The 15,702-nt window shown below is 38.9% G+C and overlaps 1 protein-coding gene and 1 long non-coding RNA gene across 2 annotated transcripts; one reads left to right on the top strand and one right to left on the bottom strand.

The window, feature by feature from the left end:
• The first annotated feature begins 11,885 nt into the window (after positions 1-11,885).
• LOC135615916 (uncharacterized) lies at positions 11,886-13,483 on the top strand. The gene is made up of 2 exons (XR_010488189.1): positions 11,886-12,361; positions 12,524-13,483. It is a non-coding gene; the product is annotated as an uncharacterized LOC135615916 (long non-coding RNA).
• Positions 13,484-13,783: 300 nt separating this feature from the next.
• On the bottom strand, positions 13,784-15,043 carry LOC103990057 (stress enhanced protein 2, chloroplastic). The gene is made up of 2 exons (XM_009409084.3): positions 14,687-15,043; positions 13,784-14,416 (listed from the first exon to the last, which is right to left on the bottom strand). Exons 1-2 carry the CDS (start codon positions 14,981-14,983, stop codon positions 14,147-14,149), a joined length of 567 nt encoding a protein of 188 aa, XP_009407359.1. The 5' UTR covers positions 14,984-15,043; the 3' UTR covers positions 13,784-14,146.
• Between the last annotated feature and the right edge of the window lie 659 nt (positions 15,044-15,702).

Here is a 15,702-nt window from a genome sequence, read left to right as displayed (position 1 = left end):
TTAATCTGCTTACAAAATGATGAATGGTTGATGATATCTCATTATCAAACAATGATTATATCATCCCAATGGTGTATCTGGTTCTTAGAGTTGAGATACTAAGGATTTTTTGTATGGGTACTTCACTCTTTGGAAGTTTCAAATCTAACATAGTCGGTCATCGAGAGTGGCAACTAACCTTACGAGTACTATTGAGTGTCGATAGAGGATCATCTATTTTTGATATTATGAGAGGAATATCTCAAGTGTACTTATTTAGACAAATCCATGGCTATGATCATTTGGATTGAGAGAGAAAGAGGTCTATGAGAGAATCCGATTAGAGCGAGACTCGAGTAGAAACCGTATGTGTCTGACAACACCATGCTCGGTATATGATCTCTAAGATATTTGATGGATGAGGACTATAGGTACACGGTAACTGAGGACAGACAACTCTATTGGATTAGATTCCCCTGTATCGTCTGGGGACTGCGACGTAGTGGCCTAGTACGTCCGCAGTCGATGAGTCGAGTGAATTATTATGGAGATAATAATTCACTCAGCCAAAAGGAGTTCTAACAGGTATGACTCACGACTAGCTTGATATTGAGCCTAGAGTGTCACACACATATAGTAGGCGTTGCGATGAGTAGAGGTTCGGATATGAGATATCCGCTGAAGCCCCTATCTTATTGGATATTCAATAAGCCTCTAAATTATTGGATCATATGGATGAGATCAAATAAGAGCCTATAAGAGATTATTGGATAGAGATCCACTAATCTAAGAGGCTTAGGTAGTTGGATGGAGATCCAATACCCAATAGGGGAGGATCCATTATGGTTAAGTTGATATGGGACCTCTATAAATAGGAGGGATTTAATGGTTTATAGGCTAGAGCCTTTTGCTTGCCTCTCCTATTCTCCTCCCCCTCTCCACCTCAGAACAGATTTGGAGTTTTGAGGAGTATCGTCGCAGTCCTATTGTGTGAATCACGGCTATCGATGAGAGCGCTTAACCTCCTTCATCCTCTCCTAGAGATTTATAGGGATTTAAGGATATTCGATATCCCTATGGAACACAATCTATTCTATATGTAGTTTTATGTTTCATGAATTTTTGCACATCAATCTTCGCATGACGACGAACAAATCTTTGAAGAATTGGGGATTTTATTTTCTACTGTTCTACTGCGCATGTGATGTCGCCCCCAAGATTTTCTAACATAAGGTACGTGAGTCAAGAAAACTCAACCTATGTGAGGAGAAATTCATCACGGTGGAGACACAAGGTAAAATGTGTAGGAAAATCTAGGGACGACATAACATATGCAGTGAAAGAACAGCAAACAAAAACCCTATATTTCCATAAAAAAGTTTCATCGTTATGCGAAGATTGGTGCACAAAAATCCATGAAACTAAAAACCTCGTGTGAGATAGTTGTGTTACCTAGGGAGATCGTATATCTCTGAAATCCTACATATTTGTGAGGGAGGATAAAGGAGGTCAACTGTCCTCCTCACTAGCGTTGATCTACACAGCAAGGGTTATAAAGACGCTCATCGAGTCACTACTCAATTCTCCACATACCCCAAATAGAGGGCTGCTAGTTGAGGAGGAGAAGGGGAAAGGAAAATAGGAGGTGACAACAAAAAAAACCTAGCCCATGGCCCTTTAATTCCCTCCTATTTATAGAGGGTCTCTACCCAAAAAAAGTCTCTTAGATTAGTGGGTCTCTATCCAATAATCTCTCATTAGCTCTTATTAGATCTCATCCAGAAAATCCAATAATTCATGCGCTTATTGGATATCCAATAAGATATGGGCTTAAGCGGATATCTCATATTTGAATCTCTACTCATCGTAACACCTACCATAATTATGTGACCCTCTAGGCTTAATATCGAGCTGGCCATGAGTCATACCTGTCAAAACTCTTTCTGGCTCAGTGAATCATTATCTCCATAATAATTTGCTCGACTCATCGACTACAGACGAACTATGTCACTATGCTGCAATCCCTAGATAATACATGAGAATCAAATCCTTTAGACATATTTATTATCAGTTACTATGTACCTATAGTCACTCATTTATCTAATATCCCAATGACCGTATATCAGGCATTGTGCTATTAGGCCCATATGGTTTCTTCTCGAGTCTCGCTTTAATCGGATTCTCCCGAAGAACTTTTTCTCTCTTAATCCGAATGACCCTAATTAGGGATTTGTCTAAGCAAGAATACATGAGATATTCCTTTCATGACATTGAGAGTAGATGATCCTCTATCGACACTTAACAACCCTCATAAGGTTGACTATTACTCCCAATGACAGATTATACTAGATCCAAGACATCTAAACCTATAAGTCAGATATCAAAGAGTAGAGCACTCATACAGGACATACATGGTGTCTTAAGTCTAAGGACCAGATATACCACTGGGACTACGAAATCATTGTCTGACAATAAGGCATCATCAACTATCTAGTATTCCGTAAGCAGATCAATTACTGAACTCATTCCCTAATAAGCACATCTATTGTATCGCTAGTGTCCCCACATGAGCAGCTATGAGATTAGCTGCATCTATCATATGGACGGGTATACAACACACCAGTTTGTTCGGTTATCTCGATGTCCCTCTCAAGTAACCTATGACTAGGATTATTTAAGATCTGTGTTTAAAGACGAATCAGTCTCATTATTATAATCTCATCACGATCCGATTATCATTGCATAGATCCAAGGACATCACTATATATATATATATATATATATATATATATATATATATATATATATATATATATATATATATATATATATATATATATATATATATATATATATATATATATATATATACAATAAGTAATATAAAGTGATAAATACCAAAATATAATAAGCAAAAAGATTATGTCACAAGTCACACGTGCCATCACTCACGTGATTAACTTGCATGGCACATATTATTAGCACCTTAGGCACCTGTTACCTTGTGCCTCCATCGTGGTGAATTTCTCTTTATGCAAATCGGGTTTCCCAACATACGTGCCTCGGGCATATTTTATCTTGTGTCTCCTCTATGACGGATTTCTCTTTACGCAGGTTGAGTTTTTCCAACTTATGCGTTGTAGGTATATTCTGTCTTATGCCTCCTTCATGGTGGATTTCTTCTCATGCGAGTCGAGTTTTTTCGACTCACACGCCTCAAGCACATTTTGTCTTATGCCTTTATCGTGGTAGATTTCTCCTTACATTGGTAGGGTTTTCCTACCTCGCGTGCCTCGAGCACATTTTGCTTTATATCTCCACCATGGCATATTTTAGCACATTTTGCCTTATACCTCTACCATGGCGGATTTCTCTTCATACAGGTCAAGTTTTCTCTAACTCACATGTCTTGGGCATATTTTGCCTTATGCCTCTACCGTGGTGGATTTTTTCTCACGTAAGTTAGGTTTTCGTAATTCATGCACCTCAAACATATTTTACTTTGTGTCTCTACCATAGTAGATTTCTCCTCACATGGGTTAGGTTTTCCCGACTTATACACCTCGGGCATATTTTACCTTATGTCTTCGTCATGATGAATTTCTCCTCATGCTAGTCGAGTTTTCTCAACTCATGTGCCTCGAGTATATTTTTCCTTCTATCGCCTACCATGATGGGTTTCTTTTACGCTTTTTGAGATACCCCTTTATCTTTGACTTATAGCATCATCATTATATCACGACCCTCCTCGACCATGTATGGCACATTGGCTCCTCATCCATCTAACATTCCATTATGATCGACAATCTTTGTGAGGATGTAAAGGGGCTAAAGAGGAAGTGTGGAGACTCAATGTTTGTCACTGAAGCAGAGGTTCGAGGAGCTGAGTTGGTGAGGCAACTAGAAGATGTCGAGTGATGCCACGCCAAGAGCTGGAGGTGATCATTGTCTTATCTTATAATGTGTTGGTCTTTATTGAGTCATTGAGTCTGCCTACCTAATTTAGTCGTTGCTACATCGTTAGGCTTATCCACTCAACCAATCTCTATCTCGATGTGTCAAAGTCTCATTTTGAATATAGAGGCCTAACTGAGTTGGTGTAATCTCATCAAGTAATAAAAATTTGTTTCCATAACTTGCAGCACCTATATCCTAACCTAATACCGAGGGATTCTTCTCATTGGCAACTTCTCGACTAATTGGCAGCCCTCATTCAGGGCCTTAGTTGATGCTAATCTAGCAAGCATATTGGCCTAAGCGTTCTCTTCACTCTAGACTTGGAACACATTAGGTCAAGAAAAGCTACGAGTAACATCTACACCCTGGGCGAGGTAACTTGGTTCATTCATTCCTTTTTCACTTTGGTGATCTCGAGGCTATGGTAGATGATGGTTACACTTACTTTATCCTCTTGTGTAACTCTTTATACTTACTAGAGATCATTATCTCAACAATATTATATTGATTGACCCTTTGAATGACCTTTGGTACTATCATAGATGGCCTTTCCACCAATGACTAGAAGGGACGAGAGGGCCTAAGCTCTATCATAAAGGTCTATATTATGAGTGACAGATATGTATCCACAACATCTCATATTTCACTAGTGAACCGAGCAATAAAGTTTGCAAGTATTTCCTCCACTTGCCCAAGTCCAGGAAGCATTACTACTGATGGTCTCAAGCACACATTCCCAAGGAAGCGAAGTTTGAACTCCCTCGTGAGTTGGGCAAAAGAACCAATAGAAAGTAACTTTTAAGTGAGTGTACCATTCTTGTGATAGGCCTCTTAATATAGTTAGGAAGGTATGATACATCAGAGTGTCTAAAGTATAATACAATGATTTTTAGGCATAAAAAGCTACGATGTGCTCCATCATGTCGGCATTGCCCTCTTGCTCGACAGTTTGACAACTCTCGAGTGCCTTAGACGTCGACACCACGTCAAGTGAGGGAACCTCGATGGGTGGCAAAGTCGGTGGCAATTGAGCCGATGACTATGGTTGAGCTAATGGTGACTATGGATGACTACGGTTGATCAATCAATTGAATCGTGATTGAATAGACTAGCCCATATGGTTAAGTATAGGTCAATCAATGTAGTCAAGCATGACCCAGCCTATATTGTCAAATACGATTAAATCTATATGACTAAGCATAATCTACCTTATATAGCTAGATACGATACAACCCATATAACTGAGTTGTGACTCAGCTCATGTCATCAAGCATGACTTAGCCTATGATTAGACATGACTCAACTCATGTGGTCAAACATGGACTAACCTGTGTAGCTAAACACGACCCAACTTGCAAGCTAAGCATGGTCGAGTTTAGTGATAAGGCTCATCCCAATTCGCGAGCAAGATTTAGCCTAGCTTGCGAAGCCATGCCTATCGAACTATAGGATTGGCACTGGATAAATCGACACCCCTCTATCTAGTTTGTTGTATCTTAGCCTAACATGTTACATGCGTAATCCATTCAAGACTATTGGGTTGGTTTTGTCTGAGTTAGTACTATAAGACATAGTTCAATTTTCTCTTTTTTTATTGGTTTGAGCTTATTACTTGACTAAATCAGATATGTTTGATTGATTCAAGTCAGTTCGCAATGATTTCAGACCAATTTGACTGGTTTAAGTTTGTTCAACCTAATTAAAATTAATTAAATCTAAATTAAACCAATCTAAGATGATTCTAAACTAATTCTATAAGGATTTGAGGTTGGTCTAGTTAGGTCCTAATTGAATTGAGTTTAATTCTAGTCAATTATGTTATTCCACTTAAGGTTCTGGTTGATTGAAGACTATTGAGAGATTAACATCTGATTTGATGAACCTAAAATTTTATTTGAATGTATCATTTCAAAATGATTATTATTATTTTTTTAGATTAAATTGATGATATTGACGTGATTGTTATCATATATGACTATGCTGAGTGGTCCACATTAGAAGTGCAACTTATGAAAGGATCTATAGGTCCATCATAGTGTGAAGCCACTAATGGACATATTCTAACATATCATACAAGATTTCTCATAATATTTTATCATAATACTTATTAGATACATGCATGAATAAATAAATGATCATGGTTGACTATGTATCGTTGTTGAGGGTAAGTAAGGTGATTTTCTTTGGGGATTAGCAGACCGTCAAACATGACAGTTAGATAATTTTTTCATATGTTATTGGGAGAAACGTATTCTCACTTGAGTGGTTGAGAGATATCATTCCATTTATTATTGAGAGTACGATATAGGTTCTCTCCATCGGCTATTAGGAGGAATTCATCCCATAGAGTATGTCTCTCCATCCGCTGTCAGAAGGGTATATCATCGGGTGTGATATACGTCTTTGATATTTGACTATTATATATATCATTGAGGCATATTACATGTGGCCGATGCATGATTTTGTTTACTATATAATAATTATTATATTAAGATTTATATATGTTTTATGAATATTGAAAATTTCATTTTATGATTTTTCGAAAGTTTATATTGTTGATATATTTTATTTTTAAAATAATATACTATTTTGTTTTATATATATATATATATATATATATATATATATATATATATATATATGAGAGGTCTAGGTGATGAAGATATTAAAAATATTTAATATTATAAAATAAAATTTTAAATGCAAAGATTAAAAAATATTCTTTAAATTATAAATAATAAAATAAATTTTTAAATCAGGGATGTGAAGGATGATCTTTGAAATCAATTGATATTTATGTACCAATAGTGGCCGTGTGCCTAATAATCCAAGGATATCTTGTCTCGGTACATGGCATATTGCTTTGGGGCCCCATTTATAATGATGTGATATGTCCAAGTTATAACGTCTACGGCTTCTACCGTATTTTGCTCAGCGATGACGCAGTAGCATGAAACCTTTCATAGAGGCTTTATGGCAAAACCAGATGGGTGTTTCACAACCAACCATAGTAGTCGTCCACTGAAATCATTAAACATTTCTTTACGAGCTCTTCTATTGAGAGTCTTATACGTTTTCTTCTTCGGATCAAACATGCTTCAGCTTGCTCAAGATGAGGTCAGAAGATAGACGACATCAAACATAAACAAATAATAAATATATCATCGTCTTAAATATTGGGTTTGACAGACATCCAGATTGTTCATTTCTGAAGCTTTCTGTTAATTAGAAGACAAGAAGAATCCCCAGCAGCATCTGTAACGCATAATCAAATCGATCCTAGGCGGGGAAGGTGAAATCTTCTGACGTATTCCTTCAGAAAAACCATCAATTATTCTACGATTAGAATGCCTAAACGAAGCTCAACCCTTCCACATCCATTCTCTGTTGTTCCATTTTGGCTTTCCTTCTTCCCTTCCGTTTGACTCTTTGATTATAATCCTGTGACTGGGTCATTAAATATCTTATGTATAGAAAGTTCTCAACTCATTGATGCATCCAAGCATTCACCGAGAAAAATAAAATAGTCAAATCAACCTGTGGTGCGTAAAGTTGTTTTTTAAAATATATTTATATTTTTAATGTGCATATGAAGAAAATGATTTGTATGAATGAACAATTGTGAAATGTTTGAAGTGCTCGATAAACAATAATGAAAATTATATTTTAAATCTATAATAATGTAAGTTTTATTTGGTAAAATTATATTTTAAAAGTCCCAATAATATTTTGATAAGTTTACTCTTCTAATATTCTTAATATTTATTTAAAAGTGAATATATATATTTTTCTTTAAATTAATAGGTAAATAAATAAATGTATGCAATCTTATAAAACAAAATTTGTATGGCCCAAATATATAATAAATAAATACAAGATAATTTTTAAAAATAAATAAATAAAATTTTATTTTATAAAAATATAAATCACATTGATTTCTCGCTAAATTATTTTGACAATCTTATAATTTTAGATAAAGTTATGAGATACTTTCGAAATTTAAAAAATTATATTAATATCTTGCTAATGCTTAATTGTCAATATTATCCTAATATAGCATCAATATTTTAGTATTTTCAATATAACATTCAGGTCAAGTATAATTAAAAAAATATTAAATATTTATTTATATTTAAAGTATGCATTGAAGGCTTAATGTACATTTCTAATGTACTCTCCTCCGCATTCATTGTTCTCTCTCCTCTGGTACCGCTTCTTAGGACAATTTGTTGAGTGTCACATTGCCAAAGTAATAATGTAACATTGGCAGCGTAATTTTATTTCTATTCCATGTTTTGATTTTGTGGTTTTTTTTTTGGATATATCATGTAAGGTTCAAATTTTCCTAAATAGAAATAAAAGAATAAAGGCTATATCAAACTATTACAAAAGATACTTCTAACATCAAAGTATATAAAAAAAGTCTAATTGAGAGAGCCATTCCACCCTTTAAAAAAAAGATGATCATACGAGTATTTAACGTATTTGATCAATCAATTGACCATCTCATTTATTTTCCTATACACACAAAAATGCTTATATATATATATATATATATATATATATATATATATATATATATATATATATATATATATATATATCAAAACATTCCAACATTTCTCTTCCTATACATGTGAAAATGACCATATATACATATCATTCCAATAATACCCAATACAAAGATTAATATTTTTTATTACTCACGAAAATATAGTTCTATTTAGATTTGTCATAAGCCATCCGAGATCATCATTTTTTAATTAATATTTCTAATGTTTGGCGTGTGGGTGGCATAACTTCATTGGCTTTTAATTTTGGACAAATGGCTACAAATCTCTGTACGTGGACCATAATGAATCTCAATCGAAGGATTTATTTTCTTTTTTCCTTCAAAACCTTTCTCAATGAATTAACAAAGGATTTGATTTAATTTATTTTTAATTCTTTCCAAATCCCTTTCAATGAATTAATTATAATGTCGATTTATTAGTTATAATACTACAATATATATTATCTGCTTATTAACTCATTCCTTTCCATGTAGGTAAAGTTTCAACATTCTAAAGTCAACTTCGTAGGGATGGTTCCACACAGCATTAACATGTTTAAAAGTACTCTCTATCTATCTATCTATCTATCACCTCCTAAAGTTTAAAGAAACAAGAAATCCAAGTCATATATATCCCTGCTTGGATTTTGTATTTCCAAATCAAAAGCTCTATTTTCGTAGCAGCAAAGTAGGAAACCCGAGAGTAATAGTTTAGCCTTCAAGAAAGCATGGAGTTGGCTTCATCCAACAACTCTTCCGGATGGTGAAACTGTGCAGTGTGTCACCAGAAAATTAGACTGAATGACAAATTCCGAAGCATGCTTTTTGATCTTTCTTTAGTTTGATACTACGAGAGATCGAGGCAAAGAGAATCAAAACATATATAAAAGCAGACATGCCCCTTTCTCCTATTTATTTTTGTGCATCATCTAACTTACAGCCTACACACTACTCCAAAACGGTGAATTGGGGATGAAAGCATGGCATCTCATCTAGATTTACTATACACGTACATGCAACACAAGTCTGCACCATCACCAAGACCATGTTCATCTCTAATATTTCACTCGGGTGCCTCCGGTATGCTTTGTAGACTCGGCCTCCAGTGCGTTTCTCGATCATGGCGCTCCCAAGACTCGCCCATGCTCATGAGATCGGCAAGAAGTTGTTGAAGCGGCGGTTCTTGGCCTTGGGTACGTCGTAGCAGCGCCTCCAGTCGCTTCTTGCTGATCTTGATCTTGATCTTGATCTCAGTAGAACAGGCTTCTCCCTCCTCCTTCGCGGCGGGTGCCAAGAAAAGCTTGGCTTCGTCCTGCTGCTTTGCTCGACATCCGGAGCTCTTGTGCTCAAAGGCTCCCCAGTAGTCATCATCGTCAACCCAAGTGACTGGCTTCTGCAAGTCGATACAGTTCCCCATCTCCTCCTCCTCCTCCTCCTCCCTTTTCTTGTCTGATAACTTTATATTTCAGAACATGGATATTAAGAGGTAGCAACACCTTTTATAGAGGCGGAAGAACAAGAGAATGCTACTTTTGATAGCATGGCTGAGGCTCGAAGCACAAATTAAGAGATCAAATCTAACATAGAAAAAGATGCCACCCTCAGATGGCGCGTAGAAGTCATACGTAATGACGAAGGCGGTAGCCAGGTCAGCAACGGGCCCGGGCGGCGCCCAACGGGGTCGGCGACGGTCATGTTGGTGGTGGGTCGCAGCCGATGCCGACACGGTAATAACACCGTGCGAACGCCGTGTGACGCCCAATCCAACTATTTCAGTTATTTTACGGTTCTACCCCTTCCCTGTCACGTGCCTCGCATCTTCTTCCGGTGTTGTTTCAGTCTTCGCCGTCTTATTCAACAAGCACATGAATATCCTGGACTTTTTTAAAGGATCCTCGTGGAGTGGCCTTTGAGCCACCACGAAATGTCACGACTTGTGGAATAGAGATTTGGGGCGTTGTGTGGTATGCCAACTCCAGTATTACCAGTGGACTGGAATCGGACGCAGTTAACATTACGAGATGATCACACATTGTCCTTTCTGTCGAAACAAAGGAAAAGAACCCCCATCTTTATGAATCCAACCTCCAACCACTGTGATTGTGGTTGTCACTGTGGTCATTAATTCTCCGTCGGTCTGTCTGTGATCATCGGCACAAGCGTGTCAGAATAGGAGATTTCTGAAGACATACGAGGAGTCACTGCAAGTTAGCTTCTATAGCGTGGCAGGGATTAGCTGCAAGAAGAGACTCAGTGCGACGGTTTAATCCTGATTAAGGATTTTTATGTTAATAAAGAGAAAGTTTTAATTATTTATCAATGCAAAAAAACAAAATTAAGCTTTAAAGGCAGCTACATTTTGCCATATGGGATGGATCAAAGCAGCTTTAGGTTTTTTAGATAGTCCACTCCTTCCTTAAGTGATAACTATCACGATAAAACAGCCCTTTGCTGTCGCAATTCAATCGCAAAGACCAAAAACACGCGTGACTTCTTTGTTGCGATTGCTACCTGCAGTGATGACAGCCGCTTTCATCTGTTAACAAAGTCAAAGTCGGATATGATGTGCACATTATGGCCACTGTAGACTCGGCACTGCTTCCATCAGTTCATGCTCCTAATTGCTATTCGTAAGCTCAATACTGTAAGTCTAATTTTGATTTGGATCCGTTCGTAATAATCTTCATCCTGTTAAATAATAAGAATTCTTATTTCTTATCAGGTTCCATACCAGATGGACAAAAGAGATGTTGTAAACACTCTTTTGGACAACAGTTTGCCTTCTTTAAATGTATCTAATTCTATTTGAAGGGATAACCAAAAATATCAATGAGATCAATAAATAAAAAATATATTAGATTGTCAATGTAATATTAATATAATTTAGTAACTCTTTGTCTACGTCTATGTAGAAGAATATTTTAGTAATATATGAAACATGTTCACATCGATTTTTACTTCGTGCAAGATCGGCATTGGTCCAAGATCGACATCCTTAACAGGAGCTCAATCTTGCGGGGGCATGATAACAGAGAGATTTCTCCAACTATATAGCAGATGAGATTTCCCCAACTACACGAGAAAATCTCGTTGCTCGATTGAAAAAAATCCTCTTTCATCATGTATAAATAGACACCATATGACACTAATTGAAGTATTTTTTTTTTTCTTTACTCTTCATTCTCTATTCTATCACAGACCATTAAGACCGGGAGATGATGATCCGCTAAACGAGAGAAGAGGGATGAGCTACCATAGGAGACAAGATACAATCTCCTTCCTACATCTGAGTCACTTGCTGTTGTTTCTTCTCCGGTCCTCCATTGATCGAGGCTAATTAACCCACAAGAATCCCTACTGGCAACAAGAAAGATCATTTCCACTGGGTGCCAAAAGTCTGTGAATTTTCGGTGTGCACAGGTCTTGCATGTGGAGACTGGCACGATACAGCTAATAATAGAGGGCCAGTCTCCAATAATTGAAGCTACCTACCGCGATCTGTGGCGATGAAGTTTTTGCCTCTGCAAGCCTCTTCTTATTGAGATCTCTTTCCCCTCTGTGCTGGAGAAAGGGTAAGTCCTTCGCTGAGATGTGGTCGAGATGTTGGGAGCCTGGTTGAGAAGGCCTGCGATTATGCAGTCCTATGGGGAACAGCAACGAGTTGGATCTGATCTACGCCCGCTAAAGACTTTTTTTTTGTCGAGACGAAGCTCATCATCAGCACAGCCGGAAATATGTTGATCAAAGATGAAGATGAAAGGGAGCCTGGAGTAATTACTGATGCAATTCAAGGACGTCGCTTATGATGCTTGCGATTTGCTGGACGAGTTCCGCTACCAAATTCATTCTGCTGCTGAGCGACGAAGAGATGAGGTAACCTTTCATCACTAATCTCGTTCGAGTATAAAAATGAAAGAACCGTGTAGACTAATCCCACAAGTCGCTTGTTGGGTAGAGGAGATAAGATAACGATGTGAATTAAACAGACAACACAGAAGCCGATGCCCGATAAAATAGTTGTCGTTCTTTTGTCAGATCAAGATGTTTTAAGATTTGGATCTGTGTATCGAGAATCTGCAAACTTAGAGAAGTGCGACATTGACAGCCGCAGATGGAAGAGCCTTTGTATCAGCCGCAAATGGGACAGCAATCTCATGAAGCCTTCTGCCGTCCAGATCTGGATCGCCCCATGTCTATAAAAAGAGAAAGAAATCTTTGGGAAACACGGATCAAAAAGCTAAACACTTGTCAAGGCACTGATAGCTCAGCCGCAGCACAGGCAAAAGCTTGTTTGTCTTCGTTCACGACTGACGACAACAAAGATTCCGAGGGGTTTTGCTGCAAGTGGACAGCCCTTCAACTTGCCGACGATCTTTCTACCAATAAGCTCCAGCTCTGTATGCTGGTCGTCGGGACTCGGGACCATCGCAGAATTTGGTACCGGAACTCGTGCAGTAAGTCATCGGCATCATAAGCGGTGTCCTTGAGTTGCATCAGCAATTCCTTCACGTCCCGTTTCAAGTTCTCATCTTTGATCCACATATTCTCGGCTGTGCTGATGATGGTCTGAATCTTGAGCGGAGTAGCCTATAGTTGCGATCATCTTCGATCACCTGCACCCCAAACCGTTCAATTTACGCTGGCTCCCCATTAAAGTCTTCTCGAGCAATCTCAAGGCTGTTGATAATATCAACGACATTTCAGTAAAGAGCTGATCCTTCTTCCTCCAAACACAAAGCTCAAAGAGATATCCAGGAGAGAGAAAAGACAGGTAGCTTCGATTAGAGGCTGTATCTCTTTTCAGTGGAACTGTGGAACGATGAACCCATGCAAACCTCATGAAGGTTTACAAAGAAGGATCGACGACTTTGAAGGAATCCATTGATATTGTAACATAAGAACTTTGATCTTGTAAACAAAGAAGGATCGGGTGGGAATCAACTTTTCATCCTCTTTCTATAATCAAGTAAAATATAGACTATATATGTTCTGAAACGTTGATTGCTTCCATTGACCTATGGCGACTTTTGTTCACAATAATTTTGTTTCTGAAGGTAAAAGGATTTCCCAATTCTTAAGAAAATAAAATTAGAAAGGCCAAAAGCAATCCCTGTCAAGGACGTGAAGCTGGAGACCATCTATCCATATGAGATGTCAGAGAGATGGGGAAAAAGAACAAAGAACCGTATATTCTTGCAATCATAATTTCTCTCATTTCTTTCTTTCTTTCTGGTTTACTTCATTTTCTGATCCGATTGCACTGCGGCTTCCCCCAATATTCATTTCAAACCTGTATCCATATAAACATACTCGTAAGATCTTCAATATCACGAGAATACAATTTCCACTAGGAGCTAAGCGTGTCTCCCAATGCCAATAGCAGAGGATTCCTCACAAAGTTCAAGAAAGTACAATATTGTTAATCTGTGCTATTAGACCTTCTTCTTTTTTTATACAAGATTCGCTACCAATACCACCAGAATTCCGCGGTGGTAATCTGCTACGCTAATACTCCCAGTATCGCCACTTCCCCATGGTGGCATCCTCTTTGCTACAAACTCTTGCAGACTTTCTGCGTGCATAACAGAGCAATTTGCTATTTACTGCTCCGGTATCACGTACTTTTTACGTATGTATCTGTAATCACTACTAGCACAGCTATATCTCATCGGACCAGTCACTCAGCTCGCTGTCGTAGAACAGGGCTTCCACGATGTTGTCGATGAGAGCGTCGACGAAGCTGTTGCATCCCAGGGTGATCATCTGACCGATCCTGGTCCGAGCACTCGAGAACCAAGCGAAGGTGGCGGCACAAGCCACGACCGCCACGCACACCCCCGCGGCCTCGGCTATCTGCTGCAAGTCCAGCTTCTTGAAGATGGAGTTGCCCGTTACCACCTCCACGGAGACTGCAGCTGCAAACGCAACCTAGCAGGAAAGTCCACAAAGAACAGCTCAGCCGGAGGCCGCAGTGTCCACCACAACATAATCAAGGGAACAGGTGTTTCGTTTGCCGTTCAGTGGACTATGACCCAATCGACTCCGCTCTCAACAACTGCGGGATTCCCAAGTTTACAATGGTTTCGAAGCATGGATCCAAAGTGTAGTATACGCAAACTCATAATTGAAAGATATTCGGGTATTTCAAATGAAAAATATTCGCATAAAAAAAGGGAAATTCTAGGTTTGAGGAGTAACCATGGCGAGGCGACCGGAGACGATCTCGAAGTGGTAGCTCTTGCGCGAGCTCTCGATATAGTCGGCGAGGGACGCGAAGAAGGACGACGCGTCCCCCACTGACGTTCTCCTCATCACTCCGCCTTCACGCGTCCCGTACGATCTCAGCGTGCAGAGCCGGGGCTGGAGCAGGATTTTTCCGCTCTCCGCCGATGGCTCCGCCAGACGGACCCTCAGCACCGGCGGTGGCAGCGGAGAATCCTTCCTCTGCTGGCCCAGGTCGCATACGATCGCCCTCGCGGCCCCAGCGATGGCCATATCCGGAGGAGGAAGTAGGAAAGGGATGAGGGATGGCTCTTCAGATTCCGCTCCTTTTGGCGACCCTAATTGTTTATCGTGGTATTGTTTGACGTTTCTGGGATGCAAGCATTCATCGGTGAGCTTACTCCTCTCGCAGTATGATTTGACTCGAGTTTGATTTGGTTTAGTTTAGGTTCAATCCAATCAATTCTATCGAATCAAATCTCACGCTAAACTCCAAAATTATGGTTCGGTTCGTCACATGCCTGGTTCATGTTAACCCAAACCAAACGGACGCGATCAGCACCCGAAGCGGTGATCAGATCGCTGATTCCTTGACTTGTCGCGTTCGCGGTTTTGCAGGAGCCCACGTTTACTTCGCTCGAGACATTCGAAGAAAAGGTGACAATTCCGGTGTCGTGGCCATTCTACCTAGCGCAACAGTTCCTATCGCCGAAGGCGTCCCATCTGCCGTCCGATTGGGATCGAAAGGCCAAGATCATTGGACATATTTGCGTCTGGAATCTTCGACGTGCTTTGAGAGATGGCAACGGGAACAAGCTGTTCCAAGCAAAGAGAGAACGCCGGAGACGCAACCTGGCTCTGTTTTTCAATGGCCTTTAAATCCAGCAACCAGTCAAGTATTCAAAGAAAATTAAACTCTGGAGACCAAAAGTCCATGATTTGTCATAAATGCATACAAAATTTAAATGGGTCAATTCTAACGTGAGCAGTAA

Source organism: Musa acuminata, chromosome BXJ2-6, assembly GCF_036884655.1.
Source record: "Musa acuminata AAA Group cultivar baxijiao chromosome BXJ2-6, Cavendish_Baxijiao_AAA, whole genome shotgun sequence".
NCBI lineage: Eukaryota > Viridiplantae > Streptophyta > Magnoliopsida > Zingiberales > Musaceae > Musa > Musa acuminata.
The sequence above is the reverse complement of the archived record's forward strand: the minus strand, read 5'-3'. Positions and strand labels throughout refer to the sequence as shown.

Excerpts from the sequence above, each read along its gene's own strand:
- LOC103990057 (XM_009409084.3), bottom strand. The coding sequence starts at position 14,983 with ATGGCCATCGCTGGGGCCGCGAGGGCGATCGTATGCGACCTGGGCCAG. Across the intron at positions 14,417-14,686 it reads TCTCCGGTCGCCTCGCCATG|GTTGCGTTTGCAGCTGCAGT; the intron begins GTTACTCCTCAA and ends CTTTCCTGCTAG.